A 22710-nucleotide genomic window follows, 5' to 3' on the forward strand; every position below is an offset into this window, starting at 1 on the left:
TAGTGTGGCGTTATTCCCAAGCTTGAGCATTCACACACTCTGGCCCAGCCGTCCCTCTAGCTGTGCGGAGACTGTGGGAGGACCAAGAGGCATGGTGACAGAGGGACCAATAGAAAAGCTGGTGTCAAGTGAGTCAAAGGGCCTAGCTGTGGGGGTGGAAAGCAGCTTTCTAATGCAAGAGATATTTAAAACAACAAAAGACGAGAACAAGACCGTCACAGAAAATGAAATCCAAATGGCCAGTAAACATATTAAAATGTGCTCAACCTCAGCTGGCGTTAAGAAAATCCTAGAAATACAATGAAGCCCTTCTGCACACTCACTAAAATGTTTAAAATGTTTAAAATGTCGAAGAGGGTGTGAAGCAAGCAGAACTCCCATGTTTGGCTGTGGGAGTGTAAATGTGTACAACTGCTTTGGAAAACTATATGGCTTTATACCAGGAGCCCCAGCATTCTATTCCCAGGCACACATTAGACAGAAATATACACCAATTTGCACCAAAACAGGGACAAAAATACCCACACTGCTGTACGATACATAGCAAAGTTATTAAGGGAGTAGATCCTAAGAGTTTTTATCACAAACACAAATTATTTTCCTTTCTTTTTATTGTATCTGTATGAGATGATAGTTCATAGCTGATCCTATTGTGGCAATCATTTCACAAAATACGTCAATCAAATCATCATGCTGCATACCTTAAACTTACTCAGTGATACACGGCAAGTATTTCTCAATAAAATGGGGAAAAAAGACTGTCCATAGCAGTACAATACATAATAGCCAGAAACACATGACAACTTGAATGCCTTGCAGCAGTAAAATGGATAAATTATGGCATACTCACAAAGTAAGTCCTATATGGCCATGAGAACAAATGTACTACAAATACAATTTAGGTTGATGTGGGAAACAAAGGGAAAAAAAACAAAACAAACAAACAAACAAAAAAAAACCATTAGGGGCGCCTGGGTGGCTCAGTCATTAGGCATCTGCCTTTGGCTCAGGTCATGATCCCAGGGTCCTGGGATCGAGCCCCACATCGGGCTCCCTGCTCCGCGGGAAGCCTGCTTCTCCCTCTCCCTCTGCCTGCAGGTCTCCCTGCTTGTGCTCTCTCTGTCAAATAAAGAAATAAAATCTTAAAAAAAAAACCATCAGGGGCACCTGGGTGGCTCAGTCGTTAGGCGTCTGCCTTTGGCTCAGGTCATGATTCCAGGTCCTGGGATCGAGCCCTGCATCGGGCTCCAGCCCTGCATCGGGCTCCCTGCTCAGCGGGAAGCCTGCTTCTCCCTCTCCCACTGCCCCTGCTTGTGTTCCTGCTGTCGCTATCTCTCTCTCTGCCAAATAAATAAATAAAATCTTAAAACAAACAAACAAACATTAAATTTCCTTACTACTTTCAGCCCATTGACAAGTCCTTGAAATAGACGGAGTGACCTTCCTCTAGGGACTCAGCCGCCTCTGTGGGCAAAAGGCAATTTTAGCTTAACATTATCCTGACCCCTCGGGATCCTATAAGTCTACTTTATCATATAAAAATTCCTTTAGAAACTTCCTTTATCTCTACTGCCCAATATATATGTTTTTTTAAAAAAGATTTTATTTATTTATTTGTGAGAGAGAGAACACCAGCGGGGGAAGGAGCAGAGGGAGAGGGACAAGCAGACTCCTTGCTGAGTGCAGAACTTGATGTGAGGTTCAATCCCAAGACCCTGAGATCATAAGCTGAGCCTAAATCAGGGGTAGGCTGCCCAACTGACTGAGCCACCCAGGTGCCCCTCCCCAAGATGTGTGTTAATAATCATCCTCATCCTCCAAGCATATGGCCCACTGATACAGATCTGAAGAGTGTCATGACTAAGGTTTTATTAGATAGTAATAAATGACCTTTTCCTAACAATAGCTGGCCCCCTTGAGGTCCTGGAGACCTTGCTTCCAAAATTCCTTAGAGACTTACACTGTCCCTAACCCCCTCTCAACTTGAAAGTATATAATCAGTCACAACCCCAGTGTAGTTCTTTCTGCCCATAGATCCTGTCCCCATGCTTTAATAACACCACCTATTTGGACGAAAGGTGTCTCAAGAATTCTTTCTTGGCTGTTGGCTCTGAACCCCACTATTTCCTACATCATAGATGGCTCTCAAAAATATAATCTTGAGCCAAAAAAGCCAGTCCCCAAAGAGTATATCCTGTAAGATTCACTTTTCATGAAGTTCAAAAGCAGAGGTAAGGGTGGTGGTAGCCTACAGGGAGGAGGAGAGTGGCTGATGAGGACACGGGGTGCTGGTCATTTTCTATTTGTTGATCAGAGTGGTAGTTCCATGAGTGTGTTCACTTTGTGGAGGTGCATTACTCTGTACACTTAAGATTTGTGCATTTTACTGTATTTTGAATACACTCGATTCAAAGCGTATATGTAAAAGGAGAGATTTAGGAGATTCGACCATTAGATGTGGATGGAGGGGGATAGAAAGAGTCCAGTGTTACTCTATGGCTTTGGCCCGAGGAGCCAAGTTCATGGAGTTACCCTTCACCGAGATGGCAAAGAGTAGAGGCAAGGTTGGCATGGGCAGGTGAGGGGAAATCAAGTTTGGTCTTAGACATTCTATGATGGAGGTGCCCAGCAGGCTTTCAAGTGAAGATGTCAAGTAGCCCCCTAGATATTCAAGCCTGGAGCCCCAGGGGGATGTCAGAGCTGGAGACGGAGACTTGAAAATCTCCATTGTGTAGATAAACTACAAGGCTGTGAGCGTGGATGAGCTTTCTGAGGGAGGGCACATGAAGAGAAAAGAGAAGGCCCAAGGGCTGAGGGGGCAGGTGGGTGCTCAAACATTTAATCTGGTAAAGGATAAGAGCCACACAGGAGACCAGGGAGCTGCCAGAGAGATAGGAAGGAAACCAGGAGAGCATGCCATCCATTGGCCAGGTCGTTTCAAGGAGAGGGCGAGTGGTTAAGGGTGCTGATAGGGTAAGACGAGCTCTGACAATTGATCCTGGATTTAGCAACCTGGAGGTCATTGGTGAACTGGCCAAGGGGAGTTCCACGGACAAGTGGCATCTGAAGTATGGAGTAGGGGAGGACAGAAAGGAAGATGAAGGCATGGGATGCAGACAGCTCTTCCAAGAGTGTTGCCATGCCAAGCTGAGAAATGGGGCAGGAGGTGGGGGAGAAGGTGGGGCCCAGGAATTTTTAGGTGAGAGCTATTACTGCACATTTGTGGAGGGGGGAGCAGTCCACATGATAGGAGAGAGGAGATAATTATTGGAGCCAGGTCACTGGACGGATGAAGACAGGATTGCTTTTTTCTACTTGGGGCTTCACCTTCCTAGTGAAGGGCAAGATTCTAGCAGAGAAAGGTCATTGCAGATAAGGCATTGCCTGAGGAGGCCACTGCCTTGGATAAGGTTTATACACTTCCTTTCGTTTCTCCTTCCTCCTAGGCCCAGGGCCGGTGGATTCAAAGGTTTCTCCTAGGAAGCTTGTCGCTGCCACTGTAGGGGCAGAGGCCTTGAGGCTGGGTGGGGCTGGGTGGGGCAAGCTCCTCCCCCATCCCCTACAAACGCTTATGCAACCTCCAATAGCAACAAAAACAGTTGGTGTCTCAGACCGCAGCAGTGCTCAGAGAAGCCTCTGGAGCCTTCACAGGAGCCAGCATGGTGAAGTTTGCACCGCTGTTCCTGCCATGGGAGCGCAGGCTACAGACCTTCGTGGTCCTGCAGTGGGTCTTCTCCTTCCTGGCCCTGGGTAAGGAGAGCTGGGCTGGGGGTTGGGAGACCATGGGCACCTGCCACTCCAGGTACATAGTGTATCGATGGTGGAAAGACATTCGTCCTAAAGGGGGCTTTGCTGCACTCAGAGTCCCTGCCCATAGAGTCCCGTGCCCGGAGTCCTCTGGAGGGTATGGAAGGGCATGGGGACAGGGTGTGGTAGAAGCCACTGCCTGTGGCTTTGGACAGGTTACTGAGCTTTCCACCTTAGTGCCAGGACAGAGACCCTGCCTCAGGCTACGTGGTGGTGGTGTGGGGAAGGATCTAGGTGATTGTGGGAAAGTTCCAGAGGGAAAGGATTTCCTTCCTTCCTTTCAAAGAGGAGGAAACAGACTGGTGGGCAGGGAAAGAAGGGAACAGGGAAAGAATAGGAGTGCAAGAGAAAGTACAGACTGCCAGGGGATTGGAGCGAGAACCAGGTCCCAGGCGAGCCTGGGTCAGAGTCTGGCTGGGCAGCCGACCAGCTGCGTGACCTCTGCAGGTCTCTAATTCATCAGCTGTGCAATGGGAATATCACTGCTGAGCTGGATGGAGTGAAGAATGTGCTTGCTTTGCCTGGCCCAGACTAGGCCGGAGCCCCAGGCTGGGGTCCCATTGGAAGTGTACTTAGCCTGCCTCCCCCCCCCCCCGCCCCCGTGAGCACATTGATGGTGACCAGGGAGACCGCCCTTGCCCAAACTCCACTCTGCTGAGGGGAACTCTTTGGAGGAGGGCCCGGGGCGGAGCAGGGGAAGAGAATGACTGGGGTGTGTGGGGTTCTTCACCTCCTCTGCCAGCACCAGAGAGGGTAGCTGCTGCTTCCCCGGGGCTGGCGTTGGGCCTGTGCACAGATCCACTGTCCTGGTGTCACCCTACGGGTACTTCTGTACGGTCGGTCAGCAGCATCTCTCGCTCGCTCTCTGTCTCTCTCTCTCACACACACACACATACACACCCCTCAGGTGCTCCCTCAGAACCTCCTCACAGTTCTGCAGCTGAAGGATTCACCCGCAGCAAAGCAGGCCTCCAGCACCCAGTATCCCTTATGATTCATCTGTGTCTCTGTCCCAAGGGTTGTTAAACATTTTAAATATCCCTGGTTATCCCCATTACACAGATGGGCAGAAAAACTAAGTACCTTAACTGCCCAAGGTTGTAGGTCCTGAGTCCTGGGCTCCTTCTACAGCCAAAGGAAGAAAGGGAAGGAGGGGCCGAGAGAGGAGAGAGGGCAGACGGTGTGGGAGGAGGTGGGGCTAAGAGGCTTATGGGCGGATGGAGACAGCCTGGGGCAGGAGGCCTAGCCCAGGGCAGGCTGCAAGGCTGCAAGTCTGCTGGCTCCCGGACCAAGGTCGCCGGGGCCGACAGGTAGACTCTGGCCTCGGGATCGCAGGGGATAAGGCTGGTCAGGCACAGCATGCCTTGTGTGAGCGTTGCAAGCTGAGTGTGTTTGACCGTCCTTGATGCTGCACCCCCCCTGCCTCAATGGGCCCGGGCATAGGAGCCTGGGAATGTCCAGCGCAGCCCAGAGAGGTCAAGTAGCCCTGGGCCTGCAGGACTAGAAGGAGGACAGCTGGGAAAAGGGATCTGGGCCCCCTGGGGCCCGGAGGAGGAGGTTTTTACAGTATCCCTTATCCTGGGGGCAAAGGGGAGCCTCAAATCGGGCTTTAGGTAGAGGAGTGACAAGGTCCAATCCGTCTGCGGAAGTTCCTGTGGCCGCGGTGGACGTATCTACTGTGGTTGGCGTGGGGGGGGGAACGGGCTGCTGGCAGGGAGCCGTACAATCGACATCAGGGGGCACCACGTGATGGCACATGGGCTGAATCCAGCCCACTGAATGTTTTTGTATTTGTACAGTTTATGAGCTAAGAAGGATTTTTACATTTTCAAGGGGGTGTATTTTAAATGGTTAGGGACCTATACAATATCCAAGTTGCCTCTTGAGCCATGAGGTCTAAAATATTGACAGGGGCGCCTGGGTGGCTCAGTTGGTTAAGCGACTGCCTTCGGCTCAGGTCATGATCCTGGAGTCCCGGGATCGAGTCCTGCATCGGGCTCCCTGCTCGGCGGGGAGTCTGCTTCTCCCTCTGACCCTCCTCCCTCTCATGCTGTCTTTCATTCTCTCTCTCGCAAATAAATAAATAAAATCTTTAAAAAAAAAAAATTAAAATATTGACAGTCTGGCCCTTTAAGGAAAAAGATTGCCAACCCTAGTCTGGGAAGGCTGGCAGTGGGTGGGGAGAAGTGGCCCCACTCAGGAGCTGTTTAGGAGATGGGGGCCACAGGGCGGGATTGAAAGGCTGGTCAGAGAGTGAGGGCTTCCAGTGGAAGAGCAAACACCCCGTGCATTTCCTGAACAGCTCATTCATACTGGAGTCAGAAGAGGCATTTCAGGGTGTGGTAGAGGCCAGAGAAGTGACTGGAGAGGTCAGGTAGGACCCGTCACTAAGGACTCAGGGCCAACAGCCAAATACTTCCCAAGTGGGTAATTTATTTACTATTTCCTCTCTTCTATAACTCCACCCTGGAAGGTGAGCGCCATTCAAATAGTTTGTCTTGTCCTCAGCTGCACCTCCTGCTCCTACAAGAGTGGGAGTCCATGAATGTTTGTTGAGTGAATAAATGGGAGTAAGATGTAGCCAAAATGGTAGATTTGAATCTTAGGTCCCATCCTACCAGCTTGCTGTGTGACCTTAGCTAATTAGCATACCCTCTCTGGACCTTTGTAGAGTGGGGTTTAAAATATTTCCCTCTCAGAGTTGTGAGGATTAAGTGAAAGAAAGTGTTTCCCTTTCTAAGTGATTGCGTAGTCTTCAGTTTTGCCTGCTAGGAGGAGTTGAAGGGTAAGCTAAGGGTGAGGGATGATTGGTATGGGGAAGGCCTTTCTGGTCAAGTGCAAATGCCCTGTGTGTTTTATCCTAATCTCTTTTTCTGACTGCAGAACTAATACGTGCCATGGTAAAACATTCAAACGTGATGAATGTCCTAAAAGCAAAAGACTTCCCCAGGTCCTACCCTCCAGATAGCCACGATCAACCATTTGTGTCTGTTCTCTGGAGCTGGTTTTAAGGTGGGAACCACTCACACAGACTTCTGATTTTGCCCAAGGGGAGAGAGGCCTAGCCGGGGGTCTTTAATTTTTCCCCCCACATTAAACATTTTTAATATGGAAAAAGGAATAAATAAAACTTACTCCAGCTCCCTGCCATCCTTGTCCCCCACGTCCTGTCGCCTTCTTCCGGAGCTGTGGGATCCTTTTCTCCTGCAGCTGTATATATACGTGCCAGGGTTCTTTTTCATACAAATGGTGGCATTTTGGTCCTGCCCTTCTATGGCTTTCTCTTGCAAAGTTGTTATGACAAAATATTTAAGACAAACGAAAAGTTAACCAGCCCGCCAACAGTGAACGGTCCTTTCCAGCACGCTCAAGGGACCGCAAGTCCTCTGAGCATAAAGCACAGGTTGCTCAAGACTGGCCATCAGGTCTGGGAATTGGAGGAAATGCTGGAGGGAGGGGCTGCCTGTGAGAGCAGTGACTCGGGGCTACCACGTCTTCTAGTTTTTCAAGAGAAATCAGATGTCAGGGTTTGTATGTGAAGCCTCCCCATTTTACATTATTAGTAACTAATTCAGTAGTATTTGAAAATTTAAAGTGCAAAGGATGGACCAAGTGGCCATTGGTCCATCGACAGCTGAACGGATAGACAACATGTGGTCGGCACATGCGAGAGAGTAGTGTTTCGCCTCAAAAGGGAAGGAAATTCATGAGCGGACCATCCGGGCATCGTGCTAAGTGGCACAAACCAGCCACCAAAGGATCCATACTTCATGACTCTTCTTATATATGAGGTTCCTAGAATAGTCACATTCGTAGAGACAGAAAAGCCGATGGCGGCCGGCAGGGGCTGGGGGAGGGGACCCAGAGAGTCAGAGGTTCAGTTTGAGAGGGTGAGGCGGCCCGGAGACGGTGGTAGTGATGGCTACACGGCAGTGGGAATGGACTTATTGCCGCTGAACTCTCTGCTTAAAAACGGTTAAGGTGATACATTTTATGTTCTGCGTCTTTCATCACAATAACAAATTAAAAAGCAAAGTGCCTTGATCGTGACCCTGGAACATCACTTTCCGAGGGCAGGACTTTGTGTCTGTTGTTCACGGCTGCCCACCAGCACCTGGCCCGTGAGGGATGCTCTGTGTAAAGTGAACATCTGTGAGCCCCCAGTCTACATCGTCCGGCTTATGAATTCTACCACTGTTCAGACCGGGTCAAAAGGCCCCTCCTCCGGCAAACCTGCCAGGAATGGCAGGCCCAATCTCCCCTACTTTCAAATGGAATATACAACTGGAAGCTGACCTTCTTTAAGAGGATGAGTGCCTGGTGTTGAGTGGAGGAAATGGGATGGGGAAGGAGCCATATTCTCTGGAAATATTCTTTCCGTCAGCATCAGATTAGCCATGGCCCACAGACCAGCTGACCCTGAGATGAAGCTGGGATTAGCCTATGGCAAGGGGTTCAGAGCTGCGGGTCAGAAGGGGAGTTCCTCCCAGGGCCTAGTCCTAGCCCTGCTACACCCCTGAGCCACGGGCCAGCCAGGGGTTGGCCTCTTTCTCCCTCCCTCCTTCACCAGGAAAGGGCACTGCGGGAAGGAGGAATCAGCACGAGCCAAAGCTAAGGGACTGAAGGAGCTCAGTGAGCTGTAAGAACACAGCGGTTAGTGTGGCCAGAGTACTGGGGGTGCATGTGGGCGAGGAGGCAGGGAGGCCCGGCTCCTCCCGAGTTACGGGAAAGCCAGGGAAGCCCTTTAAAGAGAAGCAGATCTGGCCAGATGTATCTGTGGAAAGATGGTGCAGAGGGTGGGCAGAAAGAGTGTCTCCATTTTCTCTGAGGTCCCAAAAGATGGAAACTAGAAACCAGTCATCCAGTCGGTTGTCCAGCAGGCATTTTCGGAGCACCTGGTGAATGCAGACTACTTGACTGGGGAGAGGGAGGTAGTGGGGGGGGGAGACCAGCGTGAACAAGGGAGCTGGGACAGTGGGAACAATGAGTTTTGAAGTCGGGCCTACCTAGGTTCGAATCTGTGCTCCCAGCGAGACATTGGCGGGCTGGTGGGTGCATTCCCTCCTTGAAAGCGTGGGAAGCTGAGCTCTTCCTCCCAGGGCCACGGGCTGGATGGCACAGTGCTGCTAGTGTTGGGCATATGGGCGACTCGGTGTGCACCGTCTCCCCTCCTTCCTCTCAGACCTCTGATGGTTCCTGCTTCCCTCCCCAGCCCAGATCTGCACTGTGGTCTTCATAGGCCTCCTGTTCACAAGATTCTGGTTGGTCAGTGTCCTGTATGCAACCTGGTGGTACCTGGACCGAGAGAAGCCATGGCAGGGGGGCAGGCCCATCCAAGCCGTAAAGCGCTGCTTCTTGTGGAAGTACATGAGGGACTATTTCCCTGTCTCGGTGAGTACTGGGGCTGGCTGGGATGCGTCCATCTTCATGGCGGGAGCACGGCCCAGGGTGCGGGGAGCAGAATGCTGGGCTGGGAGGGAGGGGCCAGGGCTTACACCACTATATGGTCTGGGGAGGAGTCCAGCTTCTCTCTGGCTGAGGTTTCCCAGGGTTGGGAAATGTCAGGGTTTGAAGGGTCTCTGTGGGCATATAGTATGGCACACATATGTATCTTACAGGTGTAAACCCCTCAGCAGCCAGGTAGGGGGTGAATATAATAAGCTCAAGGTCCTAAGAGACCCATCAAGCCCCACACTTGATCAGATGGGGAGAATGACACCCTGAGAGGGACAAAGGTGTGACCAACTTCACACGACAAGTTCTCCTGGAACTCTCCTTTAAAGTGTGTGCATTAACTATGGGGGAAGGAGCAGGGGACAGAGCCCTGAACTGGTTCTCAGTTCTATCCCACCCCCAACTCCAGATTGCTGGGTGTCCTTGAGCAAAACCTTGCCCCATTCGAAGCCTCAGTTTCCCTGTATCCAGAAAGCAGACTGATCCCTCCTCCTCTGAGCACGTTTGAATCTCTCACTCTGACTCAGGGCATCTCATGCCATTATGGATACTTGACCCTGGACTCAAATGTCAGTCCTGAGTAAAGCAGACCCTTGGATTTGAGTGAACAGACCCTCCTGTCGGCTCCTTTACCCGAATCCCAGACAGACTGAACCCTGGGACTTGAGCGGCCGGGCAGGGCTGGCTTGTTGGCCAGATGGGCCAGGATGGGAAGGCAGTGGGGAACACGGAGAGGTGCCATGCAGGGGCAGCTGACCGGACCCTGGAAACGGGGGAGAAGAAAGGCAGAAATTGTGGCCTCTGGAGCAGGACAGACTAGGTTCTAATATCAGCGCTGCCACAGCCCATGGTGACCTGGGAGAGTTTCATAGCCTCTGTCAGCCTCAGTGTCCTCATCTGTAACGTGGAGATGACACAACACACGTCACTGAGTTGGACAGATTTGATGAGCTGGCAGGAATGCACCTGGTAGGCTGGCAGGACACTCGGTGCTAGTATTATGTGACCGCGTCAGTGGGGAGCGTGGAGAGGCGTGCACGTGGCTGTGGCCGGGTGGGGGCGGCTCTGACCTTCACACCTGCCGGGCTTCTCCTGCCTGGGCCTGGAGCTCCACCTCTTCCCACACCCCTGGCATTAGGTCCCCAGCTGGTGAAGGGGGAGGGAGTGGAGGACACAGGCTCGGAGAGGTTAGACAGCCTACTGACTCGTGGGCACTCAGCGGCAGACTCAGGGCTTCTTCTTTCCTCCCTTCTGAGAGTCCTGGGGCTCGGCGAGGACTAGCGAAAGCTGGGCAAGAGCTGGGGCACTGACCCCACCTCCTGGGCAAAGGGCAAGGGTGGGACGGGGCAGGGCAGGGCAGTAGGGCATCAGGGCAAGGGCTGGGCAGAGGGCAGGAAGTTGACTGGCAGAGAATTCCACGCTCATGAGGGGTGATAGGTGTTGAAGGGCAGAGCGAATAAGCAGCACTGAGCTAACCTGGGAGTCCAGGTTGGGGGAGGTCTTCTCCCCATATTTGCTTCTTCCAGGGTCTTGTCAGCCAAGACAAGCAGGGTCTGTGCCTATCCTTTCCGCTGCCCTTCCTGATCATCCCCTAGCCAGGCAGCCCTCGAGGAGGGTTTCTCAACCTCGGCACTATTGACCTTGGTGGGACACTGCCCTGATCTGCCGCAATTCTGTGTGTAGTGTTTCAGGATGGATGCCCACTGCAGGCCTGTTGCATCACGGCCTTGCGGAGGGTGGGCAGTACCACCACGTGGCCAGCAGAGGGCGAGACGGCATGCACTTTGGCTTTGCCTGGCCTAGGCTGGGAGCCTGCAGGGCTGGGGCTGTGGCCCGCAGATTCCCTTCCCCTCCCCTTCCACTCTTTTTTTTTTTCTTTAATTTTATTTTATTATGTTATGTTAGTCACCATACATTACATCAGTAGTTTTTGATGTAGTGTTCCATGATTCATTGTTTGCGTATAATACCCAGTGCTCCATGCAGAGTGTGCCCTCTTTAATACCCATCACCAGGGTGACCCATCCCCCCACCCCCCTCCCCTCTAGAACCCTTTACACACCTGTACAGCCCAGGCCCTGCTGGGATCTTGGGAGGGGCGGAAGGTAGGTAACGGTCCCACGCACATTCACAGGCCTCTGCACTCCCCTGTCAAATGCGTGTAGATTTCTGAGCTCCTATCAGTTCTTAGTGTGATTTTATGGACTAGCATCTATGGATGGAATTCCAAGCAAAATTAGGAAACTTTCTGAGCCTTGCAGCTTTCTAAACTCACGCTGCAGGCTTCCTAAAGAGCTGATGATGAAGAATCCGGCGATGTTTTGCATAGGAGGCACTGACCCCACCTCATGCTGAAGACCGGCCCCAGAGCTGGGTTTCCCCTGTGACGATTTCATCATCCCGGAGTAAACACTGTCTACACAGGCCAAGGCCTGACAACAGACGGAGTGCTGCGGCCGGGCTGTGACCTGGTGTCAGGAAATGCTGCAGGCCCCGGGGTGGCGCAGGACACCTCCCCACCCACACCCAGGACCTCCCTCAGTACCTCCTCAGCCCTGCGGATGTCACTAGGGACTTCAGGCCCTCCCTCCCCACCCCACCTCCCCCTCCGCCAGCATACTGGGGGCTCTTAACTGGAGTCAGAGGTAGGTGGGTAGCCAGCCGCCTGCCCAGGACAGATCTCTGGCTTACACTTAGACCCAGGAGTGATACTTCGTCCTGTGATGACTCCTTTCACCATGGGAGGACTCTGCCTGGGAGAGGGCCTTCCTTCACACGGAGCTGTGCCTGTCCTGACCCCCTCCTGAGGCTCCTACCTCTGCCCTGGGCACAGCTGTTCCCTCAGCCCTATGGCTGCCCTGCAGGGAGGGGGCCTCCTTCCTGTTCACTTCCTGTCCTCGCTGTCCCTCCCTGGCCAGCAGCTCTCAGGAGGCTTTCTGCACGTCGACACATGGACATTTGGGGCTGAAGGATGGGGGTGTGTGTGTGGTGGGGGGTGCCTTCATCCCTGGACTCTGCCCCCTAGTAGCACTCCCCTCTACCAGGAGTGACAACCAAAAACGTCTGCAGACGTGACCACATGTCCCCTGGTGGGGTGAGGACCTGGCCCTGGTTGAGAACTGCTCTGGAGCCTGGGGTCTCTCCAAAACTCTTCCCCAACTCACTACCTAAATCCTGACCAGTCGGCTCTTTATCTGGGCTCTGCTTCCGCTGACGCCCCCTGCAGTCCATCCTGCACACAGCAGCCAGAATGTTACTCCTAAAATGTTAAAACGGCAGTGACTCCCACAACACCTAAAATCAAAGCTAATTTTTTTTGTCCAGCCTGCAGGTGCCTGGACCCTGACCCCTGTTCATGCCTCACCTGCCCCCTTTGCCCTCCAAGTTCTCCAAGTACTCCTGGGCTGGTACCCTTCCTGGAAGTGCACCCCTCTGCTCCATTAGCCCCCACCACTTTTCACCTGGGGATTCCTACAAGGCAGCAGAGCCTATAGGAGCCAGGCCGCCTGTGTTAAAAGTCTTGCCTCTGCCACTTAACTAGCTAAGTGACCTAGAACCAGTTAATTAACCTTGTATCTCAGTTTCCTCATCTGTAAAATGGGGACATTGCCACTGGTACTTCCCTTGCAGAGTGAACAGAAGATGGAGCAAGTCGGTGTACCGAGGTCCCTGGGCACGGGAGGTGCTGGGAATGTGCACCACCTGGGGCATTCTTTCCCGCTGTCCGTGCTCAGCACATCCTCTATTTCTTCAACTCTAAGACATCCTTTTTTTTTTTTTTTTTTTTTTAAGTAGTCTCCACGGCCAAGCCCAATACAGGGCTTGAACTCATGACCGTGAAATCAAGATCCAAGCTAATATCAAGAGTCGGAGGACTGAGCTACCCAGGTGCCCCTCTAAGATATCCTTAATGGTAAAACATACCAGTATTTTATGTACCACTAAGAAAAAAATCCCTCCAAAGGAATCGTCAAATGCATCTTGAGAGCATAATGTTAAGATGCAAAGAAAAGGTGCATCTTAGAATTGAGAGAATATAGCCGATGATGTCAATGGGTGTCTGTTCTGTGAGTGCATGAGTGCGAGGGAGAGAGGCAGAGCCAAGAACCAGCTGAGAGGCAGGGGTGAGGGTGTCTGAAGCCCTACTTGATGGCATACCCAGACCGCCAGGGCCAGGGAAAATATCCAAGCCTTTCCTTCCATCTGGCCATGATGTGAGGAGACAGGGAAGGACCCGAGTCCCCCCCCCCCACCACCACCACACGGCCAAAGGCTTAAAGCTGGAAGGGATTCCTTTGGTTTAAAGGAGGTGATTCTCAAACTTTGATATACATCAGAATCCTCTGGGAAATCTGCCACAAATCAGATGCCCAAGGGCAGAGCCAGACTACTGAATCAGACCTTGCTTGCCCTGCATTTTTAAACTGCCAAGTAATAGAGGTACATAAATAGGTCATGAACAGGTTCTCCAGGGCCAGGTCCTAGAATAGGGAGGGGCAGGTTGCTGATGCAGGAAGCACCTTCTTCTGAGAGCCCTGGACATTCCAAGTTCGACTAGAAAGGAAATGGCCCCTGAGATAGTCCTGAGTCTCGAGATACCTCTCTGGTCCTGGAACAAAGGCTCTCTGCTCTCTGCTCTCGGCAGGAGACAGTGGAACTGAGCTCGGGTCATCTGTGTGGCTTTGGGCAGGTCACTTAGCCCTCTGCACCTCAGTTTGCTCAACTGTCAAATGGGGGCTCTCACACTGCAGCCCATCTCCCAAGGGCCACGGTTACACAGGCTAGGGGTGTGGGTGTTTTGTGAACCATAAAGGAGCCATCAGGACAGTGGCCGTCACCGCCAAAGGGCATTCGTTGAGAGATGGGTCTGGGCAGACAGGGCAGAGACACAGCCCTAACTGTCCTCCCTCTCACCTGTGGTCCAGAAGCCCTCTCCCAGAGATGCTTCTCTCCTCCTGCAGGGCTGCGGTCCTCTAGGCAAGGGTGTTGGGGTTCAAAGTAGCGACACTCCTGGCAGAATTGCAAACATGTTCACACAAAGGCTGATGTGCAAGTGTTGGTGGCCACATTATTTGTAATGGCCAAAGGGTGGAAATAACGTCAATGTCCGTTGAGTGATAAATGAACAAAAAGTATGGTGTATCCACACAGTGGAATAGTATTCAGTCATAAACAGGAATGAAGTGCTGATCTATGCTTCAACGTGGAGGGACCTGGAAAACATTCTGCCAAAGTGAAAGAAGCCAGACACACAAAGCCCCATGCTGTGGGATGCCATTCACACGAAATGCCCAGACTGGGCAAGTCCATAGAGACAGGAAGCCAAGGTTGCTGGGGGTTGGGGGGGTACAGTCGAGTGACTGCTAATAGGCATGGGGTTTCCCTTTGGGGTGTTGAAAATGCTCTGGAATTAAATAGTAGTGATGGTTGTTCACCTTTGAGGTATACTAAAACCACAGAATTGTGCGCTTTAAAAGGGTAAATTTGATGGTGCATGAATTATATATATATATAAAGAAATAGCAAGGTGTAGCCCCAGAGCCTAGCGAGCTGGCCGTTCCGTTCCCCAGCCACACTGCCTGGTACGTGGCCTGCCACGAAGCGCATGCAGAGAGGGCCTTCCCCGTCCACCATCTATCTTCGCTTAGTCCCACTCTCTCCCCTGGGAGTACTGAGGAGAGCAAGGCAGAGAACACAGCACTTTACAAACCCCCCCTCATGTACCTCATCTGAACCACCCTGACAGGGAGGCATTATCATTGTCCTGGGGGAAAGAGAGGAAACTGAGGCCCAGGGAGTGCAGGGGCCTGGCACAGGTCATGTGATGAGCCGGCGGCAGAACCTAGGTCTCCTGACTTGCAGCTCAGAGCTCTTTCCCCTGCTTTTGGAACCCAGGTGACAGGCTGGGACGGGATCAGGAACAGGGGGCCTTCCTTCCAAGGCAGGCCGCCTCAGCCTCATCCATTCATGGGTTCATGCTTTCCTTCCCTCATCCCACAGTTTTTCCAGAGCGTCTCCTCTGTTCCACGCCTGTGCTTGGGTCAGGAGGTGCAGCCGACGGGTGGCCTCTACTCTCACGGCCCTCACGGTGAGGCAGTGCTATCCCTTGGGCACAGGGGACAGATAGAAGAGGGGGGCACAGAAGGACAGCAGCAGAGACCATGTCTAGGGACGTGCGGACAGGGATGACCCCAGCAGCGCACCCGCTTGGACACGCACATGTAAATGCACGGCAAATACAGGCACTCGTGCCCAGACGCACATGCTCACACTCAGCCGGGTATTTCTCGAAGTGCAAAGGCTTCTTCATTAAGGATAATAGGTACTACATTCTTGTTCAAAATTCCAAAGGGACGAGGGGGTATGTGGGTGAAAAGTCCCTGCCCCAGAGGTAACTAGGACAACTAGCATTCGGTGTGTCCACATACGAACAAGTGCATGTCCCCTTTCCCAGCACAGTCAGGGATGTTCTGCCCACGATGTCTTGCCCTTTGCTTTGTCCTGACCAGTGACTGTGGCCATCTTCCCCCACCAAGCCAGGGAGATCTTCCTCATACTTCCCGAGGGCTGCCCCGTGGCCCACTGTGTGGATGTTTTGGGAATTTGTCTCAGCGGGCCCTGTTGATGGGCACTGGAGGGGGTGCCGAGGTTTGGATAGTACCAAACCTTATGCTTCGGGTAATAATCTCGTTCACGTGTCATTTTGCGCAAGCACAAGAAACTAGCAGTGAGTTGCTGGGTTAAAAGGTTAGTCACGATTTTAGGTTGTCATAGCTGTTGCCAAATCGTCTTTCCAGAGCTTGTACAAAATCACCTTCCCACTGGCCGAGAAAGAATTCGTGTGCCCGTGAGTCAGGGCGGGGAGCCAGGTGGGTTTGTGGGGGAACGCCACCAGACGGGTTCCCGAGCAAGCACCTTTCCCACGGAGGATAACCAGAGATTTCGCTGCTCCGGCTTTATCCTCACATCTAGGAAGTCCCTACCGCGTGAGCAGAAGAGGTTTGTCCTCGTGTGGGAGGCGATGGTCCCTCCAACTGTGGGCCCTGCAGGTTTCTGCAAAGGGTCAGTGGGTGCCTGGGGCCCATACTGGGCAGGAGGGTGGGTTGCAGAAACCAAGTCCAGGTGACGTCCAAGACAATTTGGGGCTGTTCGGCCTGGATGGGGCAGATGGGCTCAGATCCCCGTTGCTGCCCCCCAGGTCCCTCCAGGCCCCTCCAGGCCGCTCTGAGGGCAGGCAGCCAGGCCTCTGGGGCCCCAAAGGCAGCAGCAAGAATCCTCAGGGAGCCACCCGCTGCAAGTTTGAGCTCGATGACAGGATGAACTTTCACCGTGGCAAAGCTGAGTCAGGGTGGAAAGGGCTGCCCCGCGGCCGGGAGGGCGATTGCGGGGACTGGACAGTTCTATCAGGGGGCCTCCTGCCAGGGGCTCGGGGCATGGCCCAGGGGCCTCAGGGGCCTTCAGACTCTCATGGCTATGGCTCCCAGAGTGTAGGGCAGTGTGAAGGGTGGGCCTGCGGTCCTGGCAGGGTGGGGGAGGGATTGCCCCCATTCACACACACACACACACACACACACACACACACATAATCACAGCCCGCAGCAATCATCTTTGCGGACTGGACCACAGAGCAGCCTGTGCAGTGACGGGCGGGCTGAGAACAGCATTTGTTAGCTCATTTCCTGCCCCCACCCTCATCCCCTTCACCTGGGAGCTGCTAAAGACGACAGCTCTCCTCCCCCAGGCCATCTGCAATAACTGGTGGTCCCTACCTCCCGCTCCATGCTGCAGGCCTGCCCAGACCCTGGCAAGTTGCTTGCCAGCAGAGCCCATGGCTGGGGGAAGAGAATGGTCGAGGGGCAATGAAGGTCTGGCGTAGGGGGAGCGGGGAGCCCCAGGGGGACACTTGCATTGCATGGAAGGGTAAATAGGCCTGGAGCCAGCCTTCTGGACTGCATGCTCTTTCAACCACTCCTGCTATATCTTGCTAATGCTCACTCCCAGGGCTTAAGTGCCCATTTTTCTCATACTGAGTTTTGTTAAACCCAGGCTCTTCCAGCATGGTGGCGCCCCCGTGTCCTTTTGATGCCTTCAAATGATATCTGGTCCTGTAGTAATCTTGGTAATTTCAGGGTACCACAGACCCGAGCTTCTCAGCAGTCCTGGGAGGTAGGCAGGACAGGGCTAAATGTCCCCGTTTTACAGAGGAAGAGCCTGAGAGGGAAGCAGTTTGTCCAAAGCCAGCCGTGAATCTGAGACGGTGTCCCTGGATGCATTCACATACTGTGTCTCAGTATTCCTGAGAAGCTGAGGCTCAGAGAGGGGGAGCGACTTGCCCAAGGTCACACTGATGGGTGGCACGGTCAGGGTTGGCACGCAGGTCCCGCTCTGGCTCACTGGGTTATTGTCCTTGCAGCTGGTCAAGACTGCTGAGCTGGACCCCTCCCGGAACTACCTTGCGGCCTTCCACCCCCACGGGGTCCTGGCGGCCGGAGCCTTTGTCAACCTGTGCACAGAGAGCACGGGCTTCCCTTCACTCTTCCCCGGCATCCGCTCCCATCTGATGATGCTGACCCTTTGGTTCCGGGTCCCTTTCTTCAGGGATTACATCATGTCAGCGGGTGAGTCTTTACACCTCTGGGTAGTCCAGGAGGATGAGGCTGGAGGCACAGGAAGAGGCATCTTAGGGAAGACTGCCAACCCTTCCATACTTCTTGCAAGTGCATGTGCAATGGGAGAAGTAGCTAGACCCAAAGAAATACTCCCCACAGCCGCATGCGGGACACTGAGCTCAGTGAGGGTGTGGGGAAAAGGGAGAGGACTTAGTTCCAGTCCTCAGGGGACTCCCAGCTGGAGGGGATGGGGTAGGGACCTGGGCCTCTGGGGCCACTTTTGGTGGTCTCTCTCTTGGGTCTCATCCACCCCACAATTCCTGCCCCCTTCTCCCGTACCTGACCACCTTCCTCTGTTCCCAGGGCTCGTCACATCAGACAAGGAGAGCGCTGCTCACATTCTGAGCAGGAAGGAAGGTGGCAATCTGCTGGCCATCATTGTAGGGGGTGCCCAGGAGGCTCTGAACGCCAGGCCCAGATCCTCCACGCTGTTGCTACAGAACCGCAAGGGCTTTGTCAGGCTCGCACTGATGCACGGGTATCTGGGGAGAGGGCTCTCGGCTCCAGGGGAGATTGGCAGGAAGACAGCAGAGACTAGTGCAGATTATATTTTGGTGGGGAGATTCTCAGTCTATTTACAGCGAAGATTATATTTTGGTGAGAAATGTACTATGGCATGCCCAAATACCCAGAGAAGATTTCAGAAGGGAGGCGTGGTGATCAAAGGCACTAGGTGGGAAGGGACATGTCTGCCCAAAGCTGGCACTGGATCTGACATCTATGGGATCTGGGAGGATGGAGTTCGGGGCATATCACAGAGCTGCTCTACTTCGAAGCATCTTTGAAGAACACAAGCTAGCTGGGGCCGGGGAGATTTTTCTACAAAACTCACAGATGTTTTATATCTGGGAGGACTCTCTGAAGCATCCTGGTCTATCTGTCCTAATGTGGTCCTGAGAGGGGCCAGGACCTGCCCAAGGTCAGAAAGCAAAGCTATGGCAGGGCTGGGAGACAACCCAGGCCTCCTACTGCTGGCCCAGGGCTCTGTCCTCTGCTCTAGTTCCTGGTTGCTCCGTCCCTGCAGGAAGCTAGCTGGGGCCTTCTGTGGGACCTTCCACTGGTATTCTCTCCTGTCTCTCTCCAGGGCAGCCCTGGTGCCGATCTTCTCCTTCGGGGAGAATGAGCTCTTTGACCAGGTTGCGAACTCTCCTGGCTCCTGGTTGCGCAGGATCCAGAACCGGCTGCAGAAGATCATGGGCATCTCCCTCCCGCTCTTCCATGGCCGTGGCGTCTTCCAGTACAGCTTCGGTCTCATGCCCTACCGCCAGCCCATCACCACCGTGGGTGAGCCGTGAGCCGGCCTGGCCAGGGGTGGGGGGTGGGGCCTACAGGGAAAGAGGCCTGGGCTATGGGCTGCAAGGGGACATGGAGATGAATGAGACACATCCTTGCCCTCCTGGAGCTCACATTCTAGACCGGGAAACAGACACTGCTTATCAAGCAGATAAGCCTTAATAGAAGGCACTGTGGGATGGGAACTGTAACAGAGGCTCAAAGAACAGTAGTCACTACTGATTACAGAGTACCTGCTGGGTGGCAGGCAGGTTCCCTAACATGCAGCAGCTCGATCTATCCTAACAACCTTCAAGATAGAGACTGTTATCCCGATTTCACTGATCGCAAACTGAGGCTCCGAGAAGTTAAGTAACTTCCAAAAGATCATGCTGCCTTTGAGTAACAAGGTTGAGGATTGGATCAGGATCTCTTCGAGTTTTTATTGTGCTAGAGAAGGAGGGTTTAATTCTGACCCAGAGACTCTAATAAGGCTTACTGGAAAAGGTGGAGACAGCGAAAGGGCATTCCAAGTCAATTAGAATTGTGTGTAGAGTAGGAATCGCTATTCTTGGATTAGAGCCTGAGGGATTTTCCTGTAAATAATGGGCATGAGCTTTAGTGCATGGACTCAGCACCATCTTTTTCAGTTCTTGGGACCCCTCATTTGCTTTCTTCTTGGATCCCAGCTGGACCCCTCTGACAAAGCCTATAGAGGGACGTTGGTTCATCTGTATCCATCCATTTATTTGTCAGTTGAGCACAGACCTGGTGTACGCCCTACACCATGACTTTCCCCATGTCTTGTGGCAATATTTGCATGAGGGTTAATCCTGCTGCTGCCACCAGAGCTATTCCCAAGAGGAGAAGGCAGGGGAGCTACCGTCCCAGCCAGGCAGAACCAGAGGAAGGAGGTCACTTAGGGCTTCCCTAGGACAAAGCAGGCACTGCAGGCCAGATGGAGAGAGAAAGAGGAAGAAGAGCTGCGTGGGGTGTGCGCCCACCTCATCCTAGATCTGTAGGCACTTCTAATCGTGGCATCTTGGGCTCCCAGAACCACGTGGTCAGGAAATTAAGAGCATATGCCCAGGATTTAAAAACTGGAACAGATTCTTCCTGGCTATGTGACCTTGAACAAGTTACTTAGCCCTCTGAGCCTCGTTGCCCCACCCGTCAATGGGGAATAGTAAAAGCTTCTATCCCTGTAGGACTGTCACGAGGATTAAAGGAGATAATGTGTGGCAAGCGCCTGGCACATTCCATGGCATATTGCAATGCCCATGGGTGTTGTTATATCGGAATCTTGGAGTTACCATAACATCTTAGAACCCATCACCCAAAATAGGGCTGAAAGGGATGGCAGTAAGAGCACTTTGCTGCAGGAATGCCCATGGGGAAGCGCCCCTGCAACCCACCGGTTCCTGCTCGGGGCCAACACCCACATTTGTGTCTTGCAGTGGGAAAGCCCATTGAGGTGCAGAAGACACTGTACCCCTCGCAGAAGGAGGTGGACAAGCTGCACCAGCGCTATATCAAGGAGCTGTGCGACCTCTTCGAAGCCCACAAGCTCAAGTACAATGTCCCCGTGGACCAACACCTGGAGTTCTGCTGAGCGCCTCCCCAGAGGGTTGGCCTTAGGGAGTCCAGCGGGAGGTGCTGTGATCTGAGAAGTCTTCCTGGAGGCGTCTGTTGAACATATCTTCTCAGCCTTCCCAAACTTATGCAGACCCAACCACGCCAGGACCCCAAGGGGCGAGTGGGAGGGGTCACCAGGCTCTGGCGTGGGTGGTTTGCACCCCTGCTGTGAAACCCTTGAGAGCCTCCCTCTCCTCCGCCTGCTCCTTTGGGAATGGGAGAGACGGCTGGAAGAGAGGAATTTCCGAGCTTTTGGTCCCCTGTTGTCATGTCATTCAGGAGACAGAGAGTGGCACCTGTCACCAGGTTTTTCTTCCCTGACCTTGAGTAACAGCACAAAAGAAGCTGCCTGCTCCAGCCCCGTCTCCTACAAGCTCCCTCATCCTGCTCCATGGATGTCCCCACTCCTCCCTCCCTGCGCCGAGGGCGGGTGGCTTTGAAGCCTCTGTGCTCATGCTAAGCGCTTGTGCGTTTTGGGTGCCTCTGAGCTGTAGACTGGCAGCCACAGGGGCCCAAAAGGTGGAGGAGGAGAACTGTGCTCTGTCACTCCCCTCTGGCAGTGGGCAGACCTTTTTGCCCTCCTGAGCCTCAGTTTCCCTGACTGACTAAGATGAACCCTGAGTCTCAGCTCTGACATTACAGAGGCGAAGAACTCTGGGAGGCACCTCTTACTCGTCCATTGTAATTTCAGCCCCTGGCCTTGGCACAGAAAGGTTGGGGGGGTCACCATAAACGTCAGTTCAACAAACGAAAGGATTCTACTTTAGCCTTCTTCTGTTCCTCCGCATTCCCCAACAGAGAGGGCTCATCAACCCCCCCTCTTTGGACCCCCAGCCTGGCCCTGTGGCCCTGCAGCCATACCTCATCTTTCCAGAAGGTGGATGAGACAGGGCCAGAGAATGCCATGTTGGCTCATCCTTCCCGATCCGTCGGCCCCAAGCTTACCACCCCTGGTCCTGTTCTGCTGGGCAAGAAAGTTGAGAGGCTATCTTAGGACACAGGGCAGACCAACACAGAGGATGAAGACCAAATACAAGGAGTGCGTGTTTGTGTGTGTCTGCAGGGTGGGTGAGACGGGGACAGATGCCCTGACGAGAAGATTCTGGATTCCTAGGTTTGGGACATATGTCAATAGTGAAGGGCAGGATGCGCAGCGGGGACCACACTCGTGACTCCCTCACCCTCCAGCAGGGAAGCAGCATCCTTTCCCTCCAGGAGCAAATCGTACCCGTAACTACAACAGGAGGGACAGCCGAGAGGTGTAAATTTGGGTTTAAATCCTGGCCCATCCCTTGTCAGTGACTCTGGGCAAGTCCTGTCATTTCCAAACCTCAATTCTGCCATCTGAGAAGGACTACCATACTCACCTCTAGTGTTGTGAACATAGTAAGATAATATTTTGAATGTATGAGTCACTGCATGTCATGTCTGGAATGGTGTGGAATACGTGTAAATTAGGATTCAGGGGATAAAGGTACCCTGTGTCTCAGGAAGGTGCCTGGTATTCTAAGAGGCAGTATGCTAGAGGGCTCACAAGGGAAGCGGGAACAAAGAGCGGTGGGGGTCAGAGGAGGGAGTGATGATTTCCAGCCAGGAGGAAGTGGAGGAGGTGACAGGTGGGCAGGGCTGTGAAGGAAGGGCAAGATTTGCAAAGGAGAGTACTCGCCCATTATGGTTCTCTATTGCTGTCTAGTGAGCCAGGCCAAAACTGAACGGCTGAAGAAGCAAGGAGTTGTTATTCCTCACAGTTCTGTGGGTTGGACAGGTGGCTCTTCTCAGTCTGCCCTGGGCTCCGTGCAGGTGCCTTCAGCTGGGACTGGGCCGGCTGGTGGGGCTGGCTGGGCCTCTCATTGCAGGTAGGTCTGATGTGTCT

The 22710-nt window shown here is 53.1% G+C and overlaps 1 protein-coding gene and 1 long non-coding RNA gene across 2 annotated transcripts; one reads left to right on the forward strand and one right to left on the reverse strand.

Moving 5' to 3' along the window:
* The first annotated feature begins 3610 nt into the window (after window positions 1–3610).
* MOGAT2 (monoacylglycerol O-acyltransferase 2) lies at window positions 3611–21589 on the forward strand. Its single transcript, XM_034995161.1, has 6 exons — window positions 3611–3750; window positions 9020–9198; window positions 17675–17879; window positions 18234–18408; window positions 19015–19214; window positions 20660–21589. The coding sequence occupies exons 1-6, from the start codon at window positions 3660–3662 to the stop codon at window positions 20812–20814; spliced, it is 1005 nt and encodes a 334-aa protein (XP_034851052.1). The 5' UTR covers window positions 3611–3659; the 3' UTR covers window positions 20815–21589.
* LOC118004043 lies at window positions 15275–22493 on the reverse strand. Its single transcript, XR_004677472.1, has 3 exons — window positions 21699–22493; window positions 18210–18364; window positions 15275–17918 (listed from the first exon to the last, which is right to left on the reverse strand). It is a non-coding gene; the product is annotated as an uncharacterized LOC118004043 (long non-coding RNA).
* Window positions 22494–22710: the final 217 nt, after the last annotated feature.

This window comes from Mirounga leonina, unplaced genomic scaffold (genome assembly GCF_011800145.1).
Source record: "Mirounga leonina isolate KUSES-001 unplaced genomic scaffold, KU_Mleo_1.0 Mir_92, whole genome shotgun sequence".
In the NCBI taxonomy this organism is placed as follows: Eukaryota; Metazoa; Chordata; class Mammalia; order Carnivora; family Phocidae; genus Mirounga; species Mirounga leonina.